At 39.1% G+C, this 21,610-nt stretch overlaps 1 protein-coding gene across 6 annotated transcripts in view; it reads left to right on the top strand.

Moving 5' to 3' along the window:
• ClC-c (chloride channel protein 3) overlaps nucleotides 1-21,610 on the top strand; it is a 378,652-nt gene that overhangs the window by 159,480 nt on the left and 197,562 nt on the right. For all 6 annotated transcript variants that reach the window (XM_090383982.1, XM_090383981.1, XM_090383980.1 and 3 more), the window contains one exon: nucleotides 15,017-15,162. In XM_090383982.1, coding sequence (XP_090240108.1) covers nucleotides 15,017-15,162 — 146 coding nt within the window. The remainder of the gene's footprint in view (nucleotides 1-15,016; nucleotides 15,163-21,610) is intronic.

The raw sequence follows: 21,610 nt of genomic DNA on the forward strand, positions 1-21,610 counted from the left end.
ATTCCTCATGCATTAAGAACCTGCAGATAAATGAACCACTAGGTGGCAGTGATCACAGTGTGTTGAAGTGGGATTTACTCAAGGAGGTAACTACCATCAGAGGTAAAGGGAAGGGTTTTTGTTTTCGTAAAGGCGACTATGATGGTCTGAGACAGTATTTAAATTCTATACAGTGGGACCAACTGATGATGTTACCAACAGCAAACTCAAAATGGGAAGCATTCAAGGAACTAATCTTGGAGGCTACCAGGCTTTACATACCAACTAAGAAATATTGTTCAAGGTTTAGGCCTAAATGGTTGTCAGATGAACTAATGAGACATGTGGCAGAGAAGAAAAATGCATGGGATACATACAAATTAATGGGTGACATGGAAGCCTATGATAGATATAAGTTGGTCTGTAACCAAGTCACAAAGGAGATTAGGCAGGCAAAGGCAGACTATGAAAAATCCTTGGCAAAGGATGCAAAGAAAAACAGAAAAGAGTTCTTTACATACTTGAACTCGAAAAGGAAAGGGATGAATCAGATTGGTCCACTGGATATTGATGGTTCAACAGTTGAGGATCCTGCTCAGGTGGCTAACAATCTAAACGAGTATTTTGCATCTACATTCACGCATGAGGAGTTATTCAGGAAGGAGAATGATGTAGGTAAAGTAAACATTGGCAGCGAGCTGGATGATTTTGTAATAACTGAGAGGAAAGTGGAGGAGAGATTGTTGGGGATAAACATAAAAAAGGCACCTGGGGTGGATGGGATCTATCCAGTTATATTAAAGGAGGCAGCAAAGGAAGTAAGCAAACCCTTAGCCATAATTATGAGAGCTTCCTTGGACTCAGGGGAGGTACCTATGGACTGGAGATGTGCAAATGTGACCCCAATTCACAAAGGAGGTTCAAAGGCTGACACAAGTAATTATAGACCTGTTAGTTTAACTTCTGTTCCAGGTAAATTAATGGAGGCACTGGTTAAAGAAGCACTGCAGGATCATCTAGACAAGAATTCAGTTATAGCTCAGACGCAGCATGGTTTTGTTAAGGGCAGGTCTTGCCTGACCAATTTGATTGGATACTATGATGTAGTCACAAAAGAACTGGATGCAGGGAATAACTTTGATATTATATATTTGGATCTTAGAAAGGCTTTTGATACTGTTGCACATGGAAGACTGCTGCACAAATTGGAGCAGTGTGGCATTGGAGGCAAATTGCTGCTATGGATAAGGGGATGGTTGAGTGGCAGAAGACAGAGAGTGGTAATCAATGGACACTGCTCAACGTGGACTAATGTTATTAGTGGAGTTCCTCAAGGTTCAGTGTTGGGTCCGTTGTTGTTTTCGGTGTTTATGAATGATATTGATGATGGGATATCATGTTTAATGTCCAAGTTTGCAGATGATACAAAGGTTGGCAGGGTCGTTAAGGACAATACTGACGCTATGCTGCTGCAACAGGATCTGGAAAGGTTGAACAGATGGGCTGAGAGGTGGCAAATGAGGTTTAACATCGACAAATGTAAAGTGCTGCATATGGGAAACAGTAACCCCAGAGCAACGTATCAACTCTGCGGTACTACACTGACAGTGGTGGAGAATGAAAAGGACCTGGGGGTAATTGTGCAGGCAGATATGAAGTTCTCTGAGCAGTGCAGACGAGCTGCAAGAGTAGCTCATGGTGTCTTGTCAATGATATACAGGAATTTTTCTAGCAGGGATAAGGAGGTGATTATTCCCTTGTATAAGGCAATGGTAAGGCCACATCTTGAGTACTGTATACAGGTCTGGAGGCCCCATTTCAAGAAGGATGTAGAGCTGCTGGAACGGGTACAGAGAAGGGCAACAAGATTAGTAAATGGAACAAAGGGTTGCTCTTACGAAGAAAGGCTTAAGTTTTGCAAATTACAGAGTCTGGAGACTAGGCACCGGCGAGGTGATCTGATAGAGGTGTATAAGGCTTTGAATGGTTTGAGCATGCTCAATGCCAATGGGATTCTTCATCTTTCTCAGAATAATCACCTCAGAGGGCATAAATTCAAATTGAGGAAGGACGGATGTCGGATAGATGTGCGGATATTTGCCTTTGGCCAGCGGGTGGTTGGTTGGTGGAACCGACTTCCATCACTGGTTGTTGAAGTTGATAGCCTAAACAAATTTAAAGCTCAACTGGACAGGTATTTCGAACGAACGGAGGGGTGAAATGGGAGTGGGTTTCTTTTTTTTTTTTTTTGTTTTTTTTGGCTGATGCTGAATAAGCTTGCTTTCTTGCATCATATGCCTCTGCTAATGCTAATGCTAAATCTTATTAGTTCATCTGAACTAATGAGTAAAATACAACTATTACTGCACAGTCTTACACCTATTACTGTGCAATAATAGTTGTAAAATACAACTATTACTGCACAGTCTTGTCTAGATGTTCCTGCAATATTTCTTTAACCAGTGACTCCATTATTTTCCCTAGAACTGAAGTTAAACTAGCTGGTCTGTAATTACTTGTGTCCCCCTTTGTGAATTGGGAAAACATTTCCACATCTCCAGTCCATGGGGACCCCCATGTACCCAAGAAAGCTTTCATTATTATTACTTACTTACTTACTTTGCTGCCTCCTTTAATATGACTGGATAGATCCCATCCACTCTAGGTTGGGTTAGCAGACCTTTTTTATGATCAATTTCTCGTCCACTTTGCTCTGAGTTATTTAAAATCATCTATCTCCCTGCCAGAGTTTTATAAGCTTCTGGCTTCCACTTCCCTATAGACTTCATCATGTGTGAATGTAGATGCAAAATACTCATTCAATTTGTTTGCTATCTGAGCAGGATCAGCAAAAGTTGAACATCGATATCAAGTTGAGAACTACACAGCAAAGAATGGAACGAATTATATTGGGAATCAGACTGTTAGATAAGAAGAGAAACACATGGATTAGGCAGCAAACTCAAGTAAAGGACATTCTAATCAAAACTAAAGAACTAAAATGGTCTTGGGCAGGACACATAGCTCGAAGACATGATGACAGATGGACTAAGAAAATAACAGAATGGTATCCAAGAGGAGCTAGAAGAAAACCTGGAAGGTAAAGGCGGAGATGGATAGATGAAATTCATGAGTTTGTGGGTAGTAAATGGATGGCCAGTGCTCAAAACAGAAGGAACTGGAAAGTTGCTGGAAAGGCCTTCATCCTGCAGTGGATTGAAAATGGCTGATGATGATGATGATAAGTAAAGAAGTCTTTGCTGTTATTTCTTTGCATCCTTTGCCAAAGACTTCTCATAATCTACCTTCACTTGCCTAACCTCCTTTGTGACTTTTATATCTTTTTATATCTCCTTAGTCTTCTGTGTCACCTGATCATTTATATGCATCCCATGAATTTTTATTCTCTCCTACAAGTCTCATTAGTTCATCTGCTCTCCATTTAGGCCTAAACCTTGAAGAGTATTTTTTAGTTGGTAGGAAAAGCCTAGTATCTTCCAAGATTAATCCCTTCCCATTTAGAATTTGCTGTTGGTAACATCAGTTGGTCCCACTGTATAGATTTTAAAATCTGTCTCAGACCATCATAGTCACCTCTATGAAAGCAAAAACCCTTCCCTTAACCCCCGACAGTAGTTACATCTTTGAGTAAATCCAACATCAACACTGTAATCACTTCACTTAGTGGTTCCTTTATCTGCAAATTCTTAATGCATGAATAATCACTGCTGATAATCAGATGAACAGTATTAATCCCTGTAGTTTGCTTCTCGAACATGCCACCGTTGAAAACAACCATCAAATAAATTCCTAAAAGCCTTGCTAGTGTGTGAGTGACCAACCCATAAGTTCCAGCCAATATCTGGGAAGTTAAAATTCCCCATAATAAGACAGTCTAATTTATTGGCCCACTCTATTTCTCTGTGTCGTTGTTCGTTGTACTCATCAGAGTTATTAGGCCTATAACACACTCCTACCCTCATTTTTGTTTTCCCAGTGCTTGTCACATCAAACTGACTGAACATTGCACTGTTCACCCACATCAACTGGATGTACTTCCCTATATTTTATGTTTCTTAACTAACAGCATAACCCCTCCTATGGGGAGGAGGGGTTATGCTGTACACACTGTACACATTGTACTCCCCAAATTCCAATTCTGCATTCCTTATATCTGTGTGACACCATGTCTCTGATATTCCAACAATATCTGCCTTTGATGTTTTGACCAGCACCTCAAATTCATCAAATTTATTTACTAAACTTCTAGCATTGGTGTACAAGCAAGTATGCATGCACCTGTTCTTATTGTTAGCTACCTTAACACAGCCTATGTATTTACTTGTTCTGCAATGACTCTCAGCAGTCCCTGAAATCCCCAGAAACTTCTTTTCCAGGCTGCTGCTCATTCCAACAGAAGCAGTGCAAGAATCACTTTCAGCACTTGATCATCTGCCTGATGATCAAGTGCAAGCTGTGGCATTGATGAGGGCAGCTGAGAGCTTGATATTCCCCCAAATTTTCTTTCAAGGGCATCTACCCTGTTCTTCAAGCTATTATAAAGGCCCATAACCTTTCATACTGTTGCACATGGAAGACTGCTACACAAATTGGAGCAGTGTGACATTGGAGGAAAATTGCTGCTGTGGATAAAGGGGTGGTTGAGGGGGAGAAGACAGAGAGTGGTAATCAATGGACGCTGCTCATCGTGGACTAATGTTATTAGTGGAGTCCCTCAGGGCTCAGTGTTGGGTCCATTATTGTTTTCTGTATTTATAAATGATATTGATGATGGTACATTAAGCTTAATTGTCAGGTTTGCAGATGATACAAAGGTTGGCAGGGTTGTCAAGGACACTACTGACACTATGCTGCTGCAACAGGATCTGGAAAGGTTGAGCAGATGGGCTGAGAGGTGGCAAATGAAGTTTAACATTGACAAATGTAAAGTACTACATATGGGAAACAGCAACCCCAGAGCAACGTATCAACTCTGTGGTACTACACTGACAGTGGTAGAGAATGAAAGGGACTTGGGGGTGGTTGTGCAGGCAGTTATGAAGTTCTCTGAGCAGTGCAGACAGGCTGCAAGAGTAGCTCATGGAGTATTGTCAATGATATACAGGAATTTTTCCAGCAGGGATAAGGAGGTGATTATTCCCTTGTATAAGGCAATGGTCAGGCCAAACCTAGAGTACTGTATACAGGTCTGGAGGCCTCAATTCAAGAAGGATGTAGAGCTGCTGGAACGAGTACAGAGAAGGGCAACAAGATTAGTGAATGGAACAAAGGGGTGCTCTTACGAAGAAAGGCTTAAGTTTTGCAAATTACAGTGTCTGGAGACTAGGCACCAGCGAGGTGATCTGATAGAGGTGTATAAAGCCTTGAATGATTTGAGCATGCTCAATGCTGATGGGATTCTTCCTCTAGCTCAGAATAATCACCTGAGAGGGCATAAATTCAAATTGAGGAAAGACAGATGCAGGATAGACGTGCGGAAATTTGCCTTTAGCCAGCGGGTGGTTGGTTGGTGGAACAGACTTCCATCCCTTGTTGTGGAGGTTGATAGCCTAAATAAGTTTAAGGCTCAGCTGGACAGGTATTTTGAACGAACAGAGGGGTGAAGTGAGTTTTTTTTTTTTTTTTTTTTTTTTTTTTGGCTGATGCTGCATAAGCTTGCTTTCTTGCATCAAATGCCTCTACTAATGCTGACAGCACTGAGGTGGCACCTAACTTCTTCACACACCTTACATCGAACACACACAGACTGATATCTCATTCCTGATAGTTCTACAAACAACAAACAAGCAGTACATTTCAAAAGGCTGTGATTGACAATTTCTCAGTTCTCCCACAAGCCTCAGCACTCTCACTACCTCAAGCATTTTGCTTTGCTGCTATGGTCTAAGGCAGCAGACATCACCATCCAAATTTTGATTCAATTTCAATACAATTAAAAATATTACACTAAAATATTATGCTAAACTTGTATCTCAGTGCAGTAATAACACTATATATATATATTTCAGTATCGAGTTTTACCTCATACCGAGTTAACATTATATGAATTTCGTATCTCCTCTCAAGTTTAAGTTATATGTATTAAGTTATAACATTACATTTGTAAATCTGAGTAGTTATAATAGATAACTTTGAGGAAAGACAGTTGTAGGATAGATGTGCAGAAGTTTGCCTTTAGCCAGCAGATGGTTGATTGCTGGAACAAACTTCCATCTGTCATTGTAGAAGTTGATAGCTTATATGTTGTAAAAGTTGATAGCTTGATGAACATTGTGGCGAGATCCAATATTCCTTACATTTCGAGGGTATAGCATTAGCATTAGTAGAGGCATTTGATGCAAGAAAGCAAGCTTATGCAGCATCAGCCAAAAAAAAAAAAAAAAAAACCACTTCCACTTCACCCCTCTGTTCGTTCAAAATACCTGTCCAGCTGAGCCTTAAACTTATTTAGGCTATCAACCTCCACTACAAGGGATGGAAGTCTGTTCCACCAACCAACCACCCGCTGGCTAAAGGCAAATTTCCGCACGTCTATCCTACATCTGTCTTTCCTCAATTTGAATTTATGCCCTCCCAGGTGATTTTTCTGAGCTAGCTCTAAAAAGGTGTTCGCAGGCCGGCCACTAGTTAGTACACTGGACCAAACCTATTGGCAACTCTCTAGGAGGCTTCCAAATCAGCTACTGTATAATTTTGCTACCTCTACTCTGTCAGATAATGACTGGAGGGAGTCCGAGTAGTGTGTATGCAGGGAGCATTGTCGAGACCACGTTATGCCAAGGATCTGGGTATATTCTTACTGTGTGTACGCCTTATCCAAAAATTTCATTACTTCATACAGCATGCCCCACCCACTTTTTCTTACTATTGAATACACCATGAATTATCAAATTAATAGAGCAAGCTTATCTGCGAAAAGATCTAAACCTCTCAAGCACTTCCTAATTCATTTCACAAATATACGTGGTTTCAATTCTAATCTCAACGATGTCCATTTCCACTTGCAGTCTGCCAAACCCCATATACTTTTTCTGACAGAATCTCAGTTATCGGTTGATTCAATTACTGCTCATCTCAGATGCCCAAATTGTTCGTTGTATGATTACCTTCGCCTCAAAAGGTGCTACTTGTGCATATGTCTATTCTGATATTCCCTGTCAGAGACTTGGCAATTTGGAATCTCCTCTCTTTGATCTTCTCTGGCTTAAAATCTCTCTACTTCATTGTGTCAAATTCATCTGTTGTCTCTGCCGTTCTCCCAACTCCACTAATCACTTGGAGTTCTTTGACTTCCTCTCTTTGCAACTTGACTTTCTCCAGTCCACGTTTCCTAACGGTGAGGTAATTTTCCTTGGTGATTTTAATGTTCACAACTCCAGCTGGCTTCCATTTTCTAGTCACACCGACCCAGCTGGTTGAAATGTTGAGGCTTTTGCAATTACTAATGACCTTGCACAGATTGTTCATTTACCTACAAGAATACAGGACAATCCTAATCATACAGCCAACACGCTTGATCTTTTTCTCAAAAACAACCCTTCTAAGTACATGGTTGAAATGAGAGGTTCTTTAGGCACTTCAGATCACAACTTGGTGATTGTCCCTTCTCCAATGGAGCCTTTATCTCATGGTTATTCCCAGCCTCGTGTTGTTTGGCATTACAAGAATGCAAAATGGGATGACCTATGAGATTTCATTTCTTCTTTTACTTGGTCGGATTACTGTTTCAAAACTTCTGATGTCAACGTTTGCTCAGATCGTATCAGTGAAATTATTCTTGCAGGAATAGAATCCTTTATCCCACACCCCACTTTAAAATCTCGTTCTTCATCTAAACCTTGGTTTTCCAATAAACATGCTAAGGCTGTTCAAGAGAAGAATGTTGCATATCGTAATTGGCTTGTTTCTAATTCTTCAGTTTCATTTTCTGCCTACACCAAAGCTCGCAACAATTGTAAAGTAGTTATTAATCAGTCCAAACTAGAGTTTGAACAGACTAAGAGTAGAAAACTTTCTTCTTGCCCTAATGGTAGCCGAGCATTCTGGTCTCTTGCCAAAGCTATTGGCCACAACTTTTGCCCATCTCTGCTCCCACCTCTCTCCAAACCAGATGGTTCTGTTGTCACTTTAGCCAAGGATGAAGCTGACTTGCTAGCATCCCATTTTTCTTCCAACTCATGTATTAATGATCTTGGTAAATCACCTCCCAACATTCCCAACATGCTCCATTCAATGCCTCCTGTGGTTTTCCGTCAAAAGGATGTCAGAAGGATTTTGATGAATCTTGATGCTAAGAAAGTTCCAGGTCCCGATGGTATTTCTCCACTTGTTCTCAAAACCTGTGCTCCTGAACTTGCTCCTATTCTTTGCCACCTTTTTTCACTTTCTTCTTCCAAAAGTGTTTTTCCTTCTGCTTGGAAATTTGCTCATATCCAGCCAGTTCCAAAAAAAGGGTGACAAATCTCTCCCATCCAATTATCGTCCCATTGCAATTACTTCTACTCTTTCTAAAGTAATGGAGAAATCAATTAACCGCCAACTCTTAAACTACCTAGAAACCCTCCGTCTGATCAATGATCGCCAGTATGGATTTCATCAGTGTCGATCCACTGACGATATTCTGGCTTATGTTACCCATTTATGGACTAATTTAATGGAAAGGTTCAGTGAAACACAAGTAGTTGCTCTAGACATCTCAAAGGCTTTTGGTCGTGTTTGGCATAAAGGTCTTCTAAACAAGCTACCATCTTATGGTTTGCTAACCGTTTTAGTAATTGGTTATCCAGTTTTCTCTCTGATCGCTCACTGAGGGTGATGGTAGATGGCTCTCTGTCTTCTAACTTCTCCACTAATGCAGGTGTCCCCCAAGGTTCAGTTCTTTCCCCCACTCTTTTCCTCTTGTATATTAATGACCTTCTTCCATTGACTGGAAATCCTATCCATAGTTTTGCCGATGATAGCACATTGGATTCTACTTTCCATTTTGAGAAACCTTGCCCTGCCCAATCAGCTTAAACTTCTCGAAAATCTGCTACCAATTCCTTAAATGCCGATCTTCAGGTAATTATCCAGTGGGGCACCGACAACATAGTTGATTTCAACCCTTCTAAAACTCAGTCATGTCTTATATCTCGCAAAAAGGATTCTTCTGCTCCTATGCTTATCTTTAGTGACACTCCAATTTCTAGGCAAAATGATATATCTCTTTTGGGGATTACCCTGACTTCTAATCTCTCTTGGCACAAGCACATTACAAATATTGCTTCCCCTGCATCTAAAAAACTTTGGTTTCTCTTTCGCTCTTGGCGTTACTTTTCTTCCAAACAGCTGCTCACTCTGTATCAGGGTTCCTACTCACTAATTTTAAAAAAACTTAGATTGCAACTTAAATAAACCCAAAAAAAACCTAGTTTTCATCATATAGTATAGCAACACAAATAAGATAAAACCTACCATGCATAAATATCTTTTATTTAATTGTAACCAGAATTTTCATCCCATTCAGTTCCCTCCACATTTATTTTTTGAGGTTCTTTCATTTTTTTCAAACGTTCTTCTTATCTTTTATGACAAGTTCCTTGTATGACTTCTTTTACCAATTCTGATTTAGGTTTCCATATATAGAAATTTTGATTAGATCTATTTATTGCCTGTTTTGCCACTAGTCGATCTTTCACAGTTTCTGGTTTAAGGGAGTTTGTGGCTTTTGTTTTTATATGGTTTACTTGGGAGAAGATTCTTTCTGCTTTTGCCGAAAAGTGAGGTAAAATAGTTAGACTGGTCATAAAGAAGTTAGATAAAATCTCATATTTAGAATTATTAAAGACATCTTTTACATTACATAACAGATACCAAAACTCAAGGATGGTTTTGTAAGAGAGATCTAAATCTTGATTTAAACGAAATGATCTCCATTCATCATCTAGAAGATCTATTTTGTCTTCAGAAACAAGGTGAGGGAACTGCATTGCTAAATGGAAAATTGAGGATGGCGATTTGGCACAATCATGTATCACTGCTGGGTCAAGAACATTGAGACTGGCGATAATTCCATTGTCATTTAGAGGAAATCTTTTTCTGATTTCCATACAAAGTTCAACGAGAAATTTTAAACAATCATTTTTAAACCTGCTTTCACTGTCACCAAGTGGTGTTGAATTTAATAAGGCCATACAGCGGCCTCCCAAATATATTTTATTCAGAGGCTTATGATTTATTGCATTGCTTGAATCAATTTCAACCAGCTTGCACGAAGTAATGACTTCTTCTTTTATGAAAAAACTAAGAATATTTTTATACTCAATTAAAACCCTTGAATGAAGTAAGTGCAATCTGAAATGCTCAGATTGAAATTCAATATTCAGGTAGTTTATTTTCTGTGGTCATAGTATTGTAAATACTATGACCACAGAAAGTTGTGGTCATAGTATTGTAAATATTCCCTCTACCATCGATTTTGTCAATTTTTGATTGAGACTGAAATTAAATAACTAACGCATCCCACTGCTCAATAATAATTTTTATTACATTGCCATGGGATAACCAACATGTTTGTTCTAATGTTTGTTTGTTGTATCTACAACATCTTGAATCATTTTGAACTCGTTTAATCTTTTATTACTACGGGAAAAATAACAAGAGATATATTTTATAAATATTTCTAGATATGATGGGTAGTACCTTGACTGAATGACTAGCACATAATGCAAAAGAATGGCAAACACATCCCATTATAAATACTGATGGTACATTCTTTTATAGCAATGACTGGAACCCACTCTTAGTACCCATCATAGTAGTACAATTATCACTTCCAAAGCCAACGAGGTTACTTATTTGAATGTTTTTTTCTATGAAAAGATCTTTTACAGCTTGATAAAGCCCTTCTGAAGTACCGTTTTCGACACAAACAGTGTCAAGTAACACATCTACAACATCAAGTTTTTGAATATCAAAATATCTAACAACAACGGCTAGAACTTGCGATAAAGATTAATCTGTACTTTCATCTATTATCATTGAAAACTTGTTGTTTCTGCATATGTTAGAAATGTATATTTTTTCATGATAGGCTATGCCATCTTGTATAAGATAAGAGACTTTAGTTGCCTTTATCTGAACTTGTTTTGCAATATTGCTATCATGAAATGCTTTCTTACATGCTTCTATAAGGTGATCACATTGCGCAAATGGAATATTATGCTCAGAAATTAGTGCAGCAATTGTTAACTCTGCCTTTGCTACTTCTTCATTCTCTGTAGGTTTACGTTTTGTGAAGAACGTGTCTAACGTTGAACTTGTCTTAGCAATATTTGCACTTTTTTTATGTTTAACTGTATTTTTATGCGCTAGTAACATCGATTTATTGGCATTCTTTAATTTCATTTCACAACAAATACAGTAAGACACACCTTTTTCATTACTGTCTTCTTTCAACCAATCCTTTAATTCCGGATCTTCTAACCATCCATTTCTAAAATTTTGAGTATACCACCCTTTAAGTTTAAGGCTCAGCTGGACAGGTATTTTGAACGAACAGAGGGGTGAAATGGAAGTGGGTTTTTTTTTTTTTTTTTTGGCTGATGTTGCATAAGCTTGCTTTCTTGCATCAAATGCCTCTACTAATGCTAATGCTTACTCATCTTTCTCTGTGGGGAACAAGTTTCAGACATTGTGGGCAATTTGTGGGTATGGCTAGTTAGCAGTTATCTTATTTAAAAATGTTCTATAAAATAAAAAATAAAGCACTAATCCATTAACATAAAATAGAAATAGTCACTACAATTTAAATTTATTATATTACTGTATGTAGTACATGCATAAATTTAAAAATCACACCAAATAATGCAATAATAACATGAACGATCATGAAAGACAGTGCAGTGAAGACCGCCTGCTCAATAGGCTGCGCATACATGTTAGTAACACGAACGAAAACTAGTGTAGAACCCTGTGAAAACTTTGAAATCCTTTTACATTTGTAGTATTTTGTACAAGCACTTGAGATATTACAAATTATGATCAGTATTGTTAGAATATACAATTAAGAAACAAGAAATAAAAATAAATTTTGACTTAAAATTAAAAATTACCGAAAAAACCCAGATAATGAGATATTTTTGTGAAAAAAACCTATCAACCCAGATGACAATCAAAAAACCCAGATCTGAGTGGAAAAACCCAGGCGTGGGAGCCCTGCTCTGTATAAATCGCAAATCCACCCTGCCATAGAATATTGTTCCCACATCTGGGGTGGTGCTCCTAAAACCTCTTTCAGGCTTCTTGATTCCATTCAGAAGAGGGCAGTTAGGTTAATTAATGATTCATCTCTAACAGAGTCTCTCCACTCGCTGTCTCATAGACGTACTGTTTCTGTTGCATGCCTTTTCTACAGGTACTTCCACGGGCACTGTTCTTCTGAATTGGCTTCTATAATTCCCGCTCTCTCTTTCAAAAGAGTCCGAACACGTGCCGCCACCAGCCAACATCCATTTACTGTCCAACTTCAAACTCACAGAACCAACTTTTCATCTTCCTCGTTTATTCATTCAACTGCCGTTTTCTGGAACAACCTTCCTTCATACTGTATTTCCTGAAAATTACAGTCTACAGAAGTTCAAGTCCAATGTCAACAAATATCTTCTTTCATTTTCTCAACCTCCAACCCAAGCACGGTACTAAGTACTATAGGTTCTAATACCTCTCGTATTTGGTGTTTACATAAAAAAAAAAAAAAAAAAACAGATTCAAGGCAGAACTAGACAAACACTTGGAGCAGGTGGATGGGTGAAATGAGAAGGGGGGGGGGTGTTTTTTTTTTTTTTTTTTTTTGCTTGATGCATTACAAGCTTGCTTTCTTGCATCATGTGCTCTTGCTAATGCTAATGCTAAATTTAACTATCCATTGCCACCTACATGGTTCGAACTCTCGCACTAGCTATTTGCGATATTATATCTACACCAAATCATTGATTCTAAAAGCTCTTAGAATATTATTGTTGTATGTTACAGTCTATGTAACAAGTTAAATTATTAAAACATGTATGTAGTGCTAAAATTTATAGTTTATAATCCTCTACTGATACTGATTACACTGCTACATGTTACATAGAAACTTCTAGTATCTGCTATATCAAAAAGAAAAAAATGGCAGCAGAATTCGAAAACTACTATTGATACAATGCCAGCAGAAAGTTGACTGGTTTTTTATGCAGTTGCAAAATTTAAATGAAATGTTATAGAAAAACAATTTCAAATCAATAAATAAGAAAATCCACTTAGCGGCTTTGAATATGTCTGGCTCCCACTAGCCTTGTTGTTTTTGAATATGTAATGAAAATATTACAAAATGCATTATGATAATGTGGATAATGGATTGAAGCTTTTCCAAGTTCTTACAGCGTTACAGTTTTATTATTGGATCATGTTTGGTGACAAGGTGATATCAGGAGGTATAACTCACTGTTGGAACAGAACAGTTTATATTGGATGGAGGTTAAAATGCAAAATGATCAATTGGTTAGTGTGAGTGATGCTATTGGGAAATGATTAATTGATTCTTACATTTTTGACTTTCCTAACGCCCATTCTGGACAGTATGCTATTTGTACAATGGAAAAAGCTGTGGTTTCAGCTGGATAGTGTAACCGCTAACCATCATTTGTTTTGCAACCAGTAAGATTGCCCGAAACAAGTGGATTTGGATGGTGGTGTCTGCTAAAAGGCTACTTGGGTTAATGGACTTTGCTTCTCTTGGCTTCTTTCTGTGGAGGTATCTGAACTCCATTGTCTTTGTTTAGTGTCCCAGGAACATTGCACAAATGAAGGAGAAAACAGTGTTATAATATTATTAATTAACTAATTTATGTAGATCAAATTGAAACAGTCATTTCTAAGTTGTCAATTGGAATATTTCAATTTTTTCTGTGGTGCATGACTATTGCTGTTGTAGAGGTGGGTAGTTTGAAGAAATTCAAGGGAAAGCTAGACAAATTGAGAAAGGGAGAGTGAGTTTTTTTTTATTTTTTTTATTTGCATTGTTGCTGTTTAAGCTTGCTTTCTTGCATTATTTTCCAATGCTCAGTAGTATTAATACCAGTAAAAATTTTTAGAAATAGTTTCTAACAAAAATAATTATTCACATAATCAAAAATGCAGCTGTGTTCATATTACTTGTGATATTCTTACTCATTTTGAATGTACACATAAGTTAGTATAAAGAAATTGAATTGTTTGAGGGGATGGGCAAGTGATATGCAGTATTGGTTTTTTTTTTTTTTTTTTTGTTTTTGGTGAGTCTGTATAGGCTTGCTTTTTTGCATTATTTGCCACTAATAATACTAATGCCAGTAAAAATTTTTATACTTGAAATAGTTTCTAACAAAAATAATTATTAAATACTAATTAAAATAAATAATTAAAAATTAATTAACTAATTAAAATATAACTGTGTTCATATTACTTTTGAAATTCTTCCACACTTTGAGTGCACATAGGTGGTATAAAGAAATTGGACTTTGTTAGTCAGCATCATGGTAATAAAAGTGATGTAGCTAACTTTAATTAAAGTGATGTGGACAACTATAGAATTTTGCATTTTCAGATTGCTGATTTTTTTTTTTTTTTTTACCTCAGGGTTATTGAACTTCTGTAACTGTATAACTCAAGTGGGTGGGAATGGGATCTAATAGAGGTGTAAGGGACTGAGGATAGGGGAAAAGATTGGAATTTACACAGTGAAATGGATATAAAATAGGGAATGTAAATAAAAGCCAGTGGTAAAAATAACAAATGGATCCTAGGGAGTTTATATTTGGTCAGTATGATTTGTCAACCACTTGAATTTTTAAAATATATTTTTTATAATGGTTTTTTTTTTTTGCCGTGTAGCAAAAGCCCTGGGATTCCTTGCATCAGTTAGCCTTTTAAAAATATATATATATATAAAAAACTAACACTACTTCTAGTTATTCTTAGTTTTCTTCTCCCTCTCTTTTTTTTTTTTTTTTTTTAATAGGTACTGTAGCTGGTGTTATTGATATTGGTGCAGGTTGGATGAAGGACTTGAAGGAGGGTATCTGCCCTGAAGCCTTTTGGCTCAACCGAGAGCAGTGTTGTTGGTCGTCAAGTGACACTTATTATGAAGGTGATAGATGCCAACACGTAAGATTTTTATGCGCAATTTTTAAACTTGGGTACTGTTTCATGTTAAAAATTTGCTTTTGTTTGTTCTTAGATGGTTTAAGCTGATTTATGACATTTTGAGAAACTAATATCAATATCATAAATTGACCTAAAATTATCCATTTTTCTTTTTTTTTTAAATTTGAATAGCATCACCAAAAGAGGTAAATCTGCTATTCATTAAGAAACTGAGCCACTGTTATGAAGTTTCAAACTAATTATAGAATGCAGAGATGCATATTATTATCAAATTATTTCAGCATGTACTGGAGCATTAATGTACACCTATCTTTTGTCATGTTTACAGTCTGACATTTTTCCCTTTTTTGCACTACCTGTTTGCTGTTTTTAGATTTGCTATGTTATTTGCTATTTGACATGAAGTTGCTAAATGAGCTGCATACCATCTAATGAGAGACCAGTTAGTCTCAAAGCATGTTACTGCATTGTGTCTTAGTTTCTTAATGATTAGCAGATTCATCTCTTTTGGTGGTGATTTTCAATTGAAAAACAAAATAGTTTTTGATTGACTTGTAGATAATGATTTCATTTCTAAAGTGAGCATAAGCTCAAATCTTGTCACTGAAAGGAACAGTCACCTGACAGCAAGATGGCAAAACAAAATTTAGGAAGCTTACTATTATCAAATTGCAGTATCCTTCTCTGAATTATTGGAACAAGATATAGACACTTTCATTGAAATATAACCAGTTCCTTTACTTAAAATATTCATTTCTTTAAGAGTATTCAATCATTTTAAACTTTAAAACTAAATTGAAAGAAAACACTGGTCTGTATATTAAGAAAGTTCTCTGTTTTACTACTGAAATGAAATTTAAAAGCTTTTTGCCTTGTGTTTATTTTGTAAACTCTTTGTGCATTATTTTCTAAGGATCTGATTGCAACTGTTTTTAGACATTGTTTTATATAGAAAGGTTTTGCATTTACCACTCAGTAGAATCTGTTTTTGATAGTTCAACAAAACCTCATAGAAGTTAAAGAATACATCTGTGTCTGCCACTTGTTTGGAGAGGTCTAGGTTCGATTCCTGTCGATGACTGGAGAAATTTCTAAATTCTTCTTCATATGATGCTGTAGTTACCTGATCCTGAGCGGAGGGTATACGGTTTTCCCTGCAAGTTGCCCCTCGACATGGGTACCTGTACGTGGTGAGGGGACCTCCCAGTGACGCTGCTGGACTTCCAGACTAGCATCACTGGGATCCAACGCCCACAGCCTAGGTTCCAGGCTAACATCAATGGAATCCGGCGTGTTTGCCGTGCGCTGCGACCTGTGGAAATTCGGAAAGGGGGATCCTGGTGGTTGAGGGGCCCAGCTTCAATACACCACTTTGGCCCCTGCTTCGACAAGACGGGTGGTCCTGGAAGGCCCGGCTAGGATCAATTGGCTAGTAGGCTCGCCTGCGAGGGTCAACCGTGTCAATGCCACGCACCTACCCTCATGGTCCAGGGACAGGATTCAGGCTGGCGGTGGTGCGAGTATGGTGTCTGGGTAGCCCTGGCATTCCACTCCCAAGCGCATTTATTGCATGCTGGGTAGTGGGCGTCCCTTTGGGCTCCGTGGTGGGTGGGGAGCCCGGGCACTGAACCACTTAAAATTTACATGAATTGTGATAAACTTACTCCTCAGGGGCCCCAACCCGTTCCTTATCTGCAAACAGAGATGAAGACACAGATAGTATTATTAGTACAAAGAGGCAGCGAACTGAAGTATCATCGGGGCCTGTTCCAAGGTTCCTAATTATACACTCCACCGGTGAAAAACTGATTGGTAAAATGTCACCCTTTTTTATACAAAAACGGTTAGATGGGTTAGCAGGTTCACCCAAGTCAGTTAAGAGGCTCCGTTCTGGGGATCTCTTGATTGAATCTAAAAATGACAGGCAATCTGAACATCTACTCCGAGTAACATCAATCGGAGGAATACCTATAACAGTGACACCACAGAACACTAAATTCATCAAGAGGTGTAATTTCAGAGTGGGACCTTCTCGACATTACCGGAGGAAATCTGCTCGGAATTGAAGTCACAGGGAGTTATTGCCGTCAAGAGAATTAGTGCACGTAGGGATGGGAAACTTGTTAAAACCAGGAGCATTATCCTGACTTTTAACTCGCCCAAACCTCCTGATGAGATTAAAGCTGGCTACATCAACTGTCCAGTGTGTCTATATGTTCCAAACCCTTTATGGTGTTTTAAATGCCAGAAATATGGACATTCTCAAATAGCCTGCCGTGGAGTCCTTGCATGCGCTCGATGTGGTGCAAAGGACCACGAAACAACAGCATGTTCAGCCACAAAACCCCCTGCATTAACTGTGAGGGAGAACATCCAGCCTATTTACGAGCATGCCAGAGGTGGAAAGAAGAAAAAAAGAAATTCAACGGCTGAAGGCAGAGCTAAACATATCATACCAGGAGGCAAGGAAAGCGGTGAAACCTCTCAACATCAACAAACCTACCTACGCCCAGAAGGTAGCAGGGAGGTGTTCCATTGGAACTCAGACGGACATGTCCATCCCTCCAAAAGAATCATTTACTCCCATCACACGTTATCTTTTAAGCTCCCAAAAACTTGCACAGAAGGACCAATCAGCTGTGACTCCTATATCGGTACCTCCTAATGCTCCACAAGTAACAAAAGCAATTGCAAAAAAAATAGAATAAGAAAGGTGAAGCATCCCTTAATACCCAAGAAAACATGGATGTCGAGCAGAAGGGGGTACAAGAAGACTCAGTTTTGGAGCTCTTTGCTGAGGAGGAAATGGACACTGGAACAGTGTCCATACTTCCCCAGGAAGGATAAAGCCAAAACTGAAAAAGGTAAGCCCTCAGCACCTCAGAAGCTGCCTGATGGACCCACCAAGCCAAAATAATGGCTAAATTCGTACAGTGGAACTGTCGTGGATTCCGGCAAAATACTGATGACATCAAGGCACTCCTGCAAAAGCACAAACCAGCTTGCTTTTGCATACAGGAGACTTATTTAAAGGCAAATGATGACCCCCATCATGCATAACATTACCATCATTTGTGAGGATAGAATTGTGGATGGTCCTGCTCACGGAGGAGTCGCAATCCTCATCGGCAACCAGATCCCATTTCAGCCTTTGCAGCTTACAACTAGCATTGAGGCTGTAGCAATTCGCCTTAAAGTGGGGTTCTTATTAACTGTCTGCTCTGTTTATTTGCCACCTGTGATTGACATCCTGCAGAAAGGCCTTGATGATCTTATCATGCAATTGCCTTCCCCTTGTTTAATTCTTGGGGATTTCAATTGACAGAATACTCTGTGGGGTGGTGCTAACATCAGTCGAAGGGCACGAGTCATAGAGTATATGCTCACTGACAATGACCTCTCCCTCTTAAATGTGGGAACAAACACCTTCTTCCACATGCCTATCCGTACATTCTCTGCCATTGATCTTTCTATCTGCTCCCCTTCTCTCCTTCCTTCACTTACTTGGGAGGTAGAAGAAAATCCATATGGAAGCGATCATTTCCCCGTGATAACCACCCTAACTAGTGGCAGACCATGTTTGCCATTTAGTTTACCGCGGTGGAAGATTGATCAGGCTGACTGGAATGCCTTTCAATATCTGGCAAACCTTGACATCACTACAGTCGGTCAGGAGCCAATCAATGAAGCAGTCATGTATGTCACAGAAACGATTGCCAAGCAGCTGCAATTGCAATCCCAAAATCATCCAGCCGGTTCCCACTATTTCCCAAACCTTGGTGGAATTCAGAATGCACGGCAACCAAAAAAGCACAAAACAAAGCCTTGGGGAATATTCCGCCGATATCCCACATGAAAATTTAATATCATTCAAACATGCACATGCAAAAGCACGTTATGTATGACGTCAGAGCCAAAGGAAATCTTGGATTCGTTTTACATCTTCCATAACTCAGGCTGCTAGCTCAAAAGTAGTCTGGGATAAGATCCGGAAAATAAAGGGAAAATATTCACCATGCCCTTCAGTGATCCTCAAGCACAACGGATGTCCAATTGCAGATCGAACTGCAGTTGCAAATACTTTAGGGGAAACATTTGCAAAAATCTCTGCAATAACATCTTTTCCCGCAGAGTTTTTAACCCTGAAAAAGAAAATTGAGAAAAACCCACCGAACTTCTCTTCAAAAGGGCTTGAATCGTATAACAAGCCCTTTTTACAGGAAGCGTTAAATGCAGCACTCTTTCTCACGCATGCAAGTGCTGTGGGGCCCGATGACATCCACTACGAAATGCTAAAACAGCTCTTACCACAATCTAAGGATCACCTTTTAGTTTTGTTTAACAGAATTTTTATTCACGAACAATTTCTGGATTCCTGGCAAAGGGCTATTGTCCTTGCTTTCCCAAAACCAGGAAAAGATCCTAGCAACTATCGTCCTATTGCTCTGACAAGCTGTTTGTGCAGAGTCCTGGAAAGAATGGTTAATGCACGCCTCATATGGTATTTAGAAACAAATGGTCTGCTTTTCAGGACACAGTGCGGCTTCCAAAGAAATAGATCCACTCTGGATCATCTAATCCAATTGGAAATGTCCATTCGTGATGCTTTTATTAAATCCAAGCATTTGGTAGCAGTTTTCTTTGATATTGAAAAAGCGTACGACACAGCCTGGTGATTTGGAATTTTAAAAGACCTCTATAACTTTGGTCTTAGAGGTAACCTTCCTGTTTTTATTAAAAACTTTCTTTCGAATCACCAATTTCAAGTCCGTTTAGGATCCACCCTCTCTCGAGTTTTCTCTCAGGAAGAGGGAGTTCCACAAGGATCCGTTCTAAGTGTCACGCTTTTCACAATCAAAATAAACTCTATCACAGAACAACTTACACTCACTGTAAACAATGCCCTCTATGTAGACGACTTTGCTATATTTTGTCATTCATGCAGTATGAGGGTCATTGAAAGGTAACTGCAGAAAACCATTGATCATCTTACAGCTTGGTCTTTGGCTAATGGGTTCAGATTTTCATCACAGAAGACTGTTTGTGTACACTTCTGTCGCAAACGTAATCTTCATCCTGACCCAGAATTAAGGCTTGGGCAAAATAACATCCCAGTTGTAGCAGAATTCAAATTCCTTGGACTTATTTTCGACAAAAAGCTGACATTTTTACAACATATTCGTCAGCTGAGGAAAAGATGTGTCAAAGGGCTTAACATCCTTCGTGCCCTTTCGTCAACTTCATGGGGCGCAGATCGTTCTACCCTTCTTCGTCTTTACCGAGCACTTGTCCGTTCCAAACTCGACTATGGGTCTCAGGTTTATGGTTCTGCTAGAGATAGTGCACTTCGGTGGTTAGATCCAATCCACCATCGAGCCATCTGGACAGCCACTGGAGCATTTCGCACATCTCCTGTCCAAAGCCTTTACGTTGAAGCAAATGAACCATCTCTGTCTCTTCGACGTAAGCAGTTGTCCTTACAGTACGCCTTCAAATTAAAATCCCTGCCCGATCATCCCACGTGGCCATCCGTTTTTGAGCCACGCTGGGAAAATATCTACATTCAAGGGCTGCTGAATGAGCTAAACTTGACGGTAGACAACATTGCCCTGTCACCAAGGCAATTCTTTCTACCCTGGCATGGTTATTTTCCAACTTGCGACTTCTCCCTTAAGATCTGGGAGAAGGCTACTACACCGCCATCTGTCTACCAGCAACTCTTTGCATCACATAGACAGCAGTATTCTGATTTTCTGCCAGTCTATACAGATGGCTCAGAGTTAGAATGTTATGTGGGATCTGCTGTTGTGTTCCCTCACAAAACATTATCCTGAAAGGCTGTAATTCAGAGGGCAGTTGCCCTCTGAATTACACCCTTTTAAAATGCACTGCTTGCATGATGATTGTGGAGCAATCGGGAACGGGACATGATATTGCCATGGGGGATGTCTTTGTGTGTGCGCGATGTAAGGAAATCAGGCGAAAACTCAGTGCTGTTATGGGCCTATATGAGAGCTTGAAGGACAGGGTGGATGCCCTCGAAGGATCTAAATTGAGAGGCCCATCAAGCTCTCAGCTGCCCACATCAACGCCAGAGCTTGCACTTGGTCATCACACAATACAGCGGCAACCACAAGGCAGAATGCGCTGGTCCCACAGGAACTTGTAGTTACTGGTGACTCTATTATCAGGGAAATGGGGAACATGCTTTGAAAAAAGGATAAGTGGAACAGGGCAGAATAGGTGCTTTGTAAAAAGGATAGGTGGTACATCAACCTTTGCCCCTGGCAGACATACCAGGGTATGTCTGCCAGGGACAAAGGTTGATGATGTTGTAGAGCGGATATCATCTTTTAAGGGCACAAAAGGTGATATAGTTGTACACATTGGCACTAATGATATTAAGAGTAGGAGACCGGCAGAATTACTTAACAAGTGCATGTATACT

Source organism: Mastigoproctus giganteus, chromosome 10, assembly GCF_048544385.1.
Source record: "Mastigoproctus giganteus isolate SK-2022 chromosome 10, ASM4854438v1, whole genome shotgun sequence".
Classification (NCBI taxonomy): domain Eukaryota; kingdom Metazoa; phylum Arthropoda; class Arachnida; order Uropygi; family Thelyphonidae; genus Mastigoproctus; species Mastigoproctus giganteus.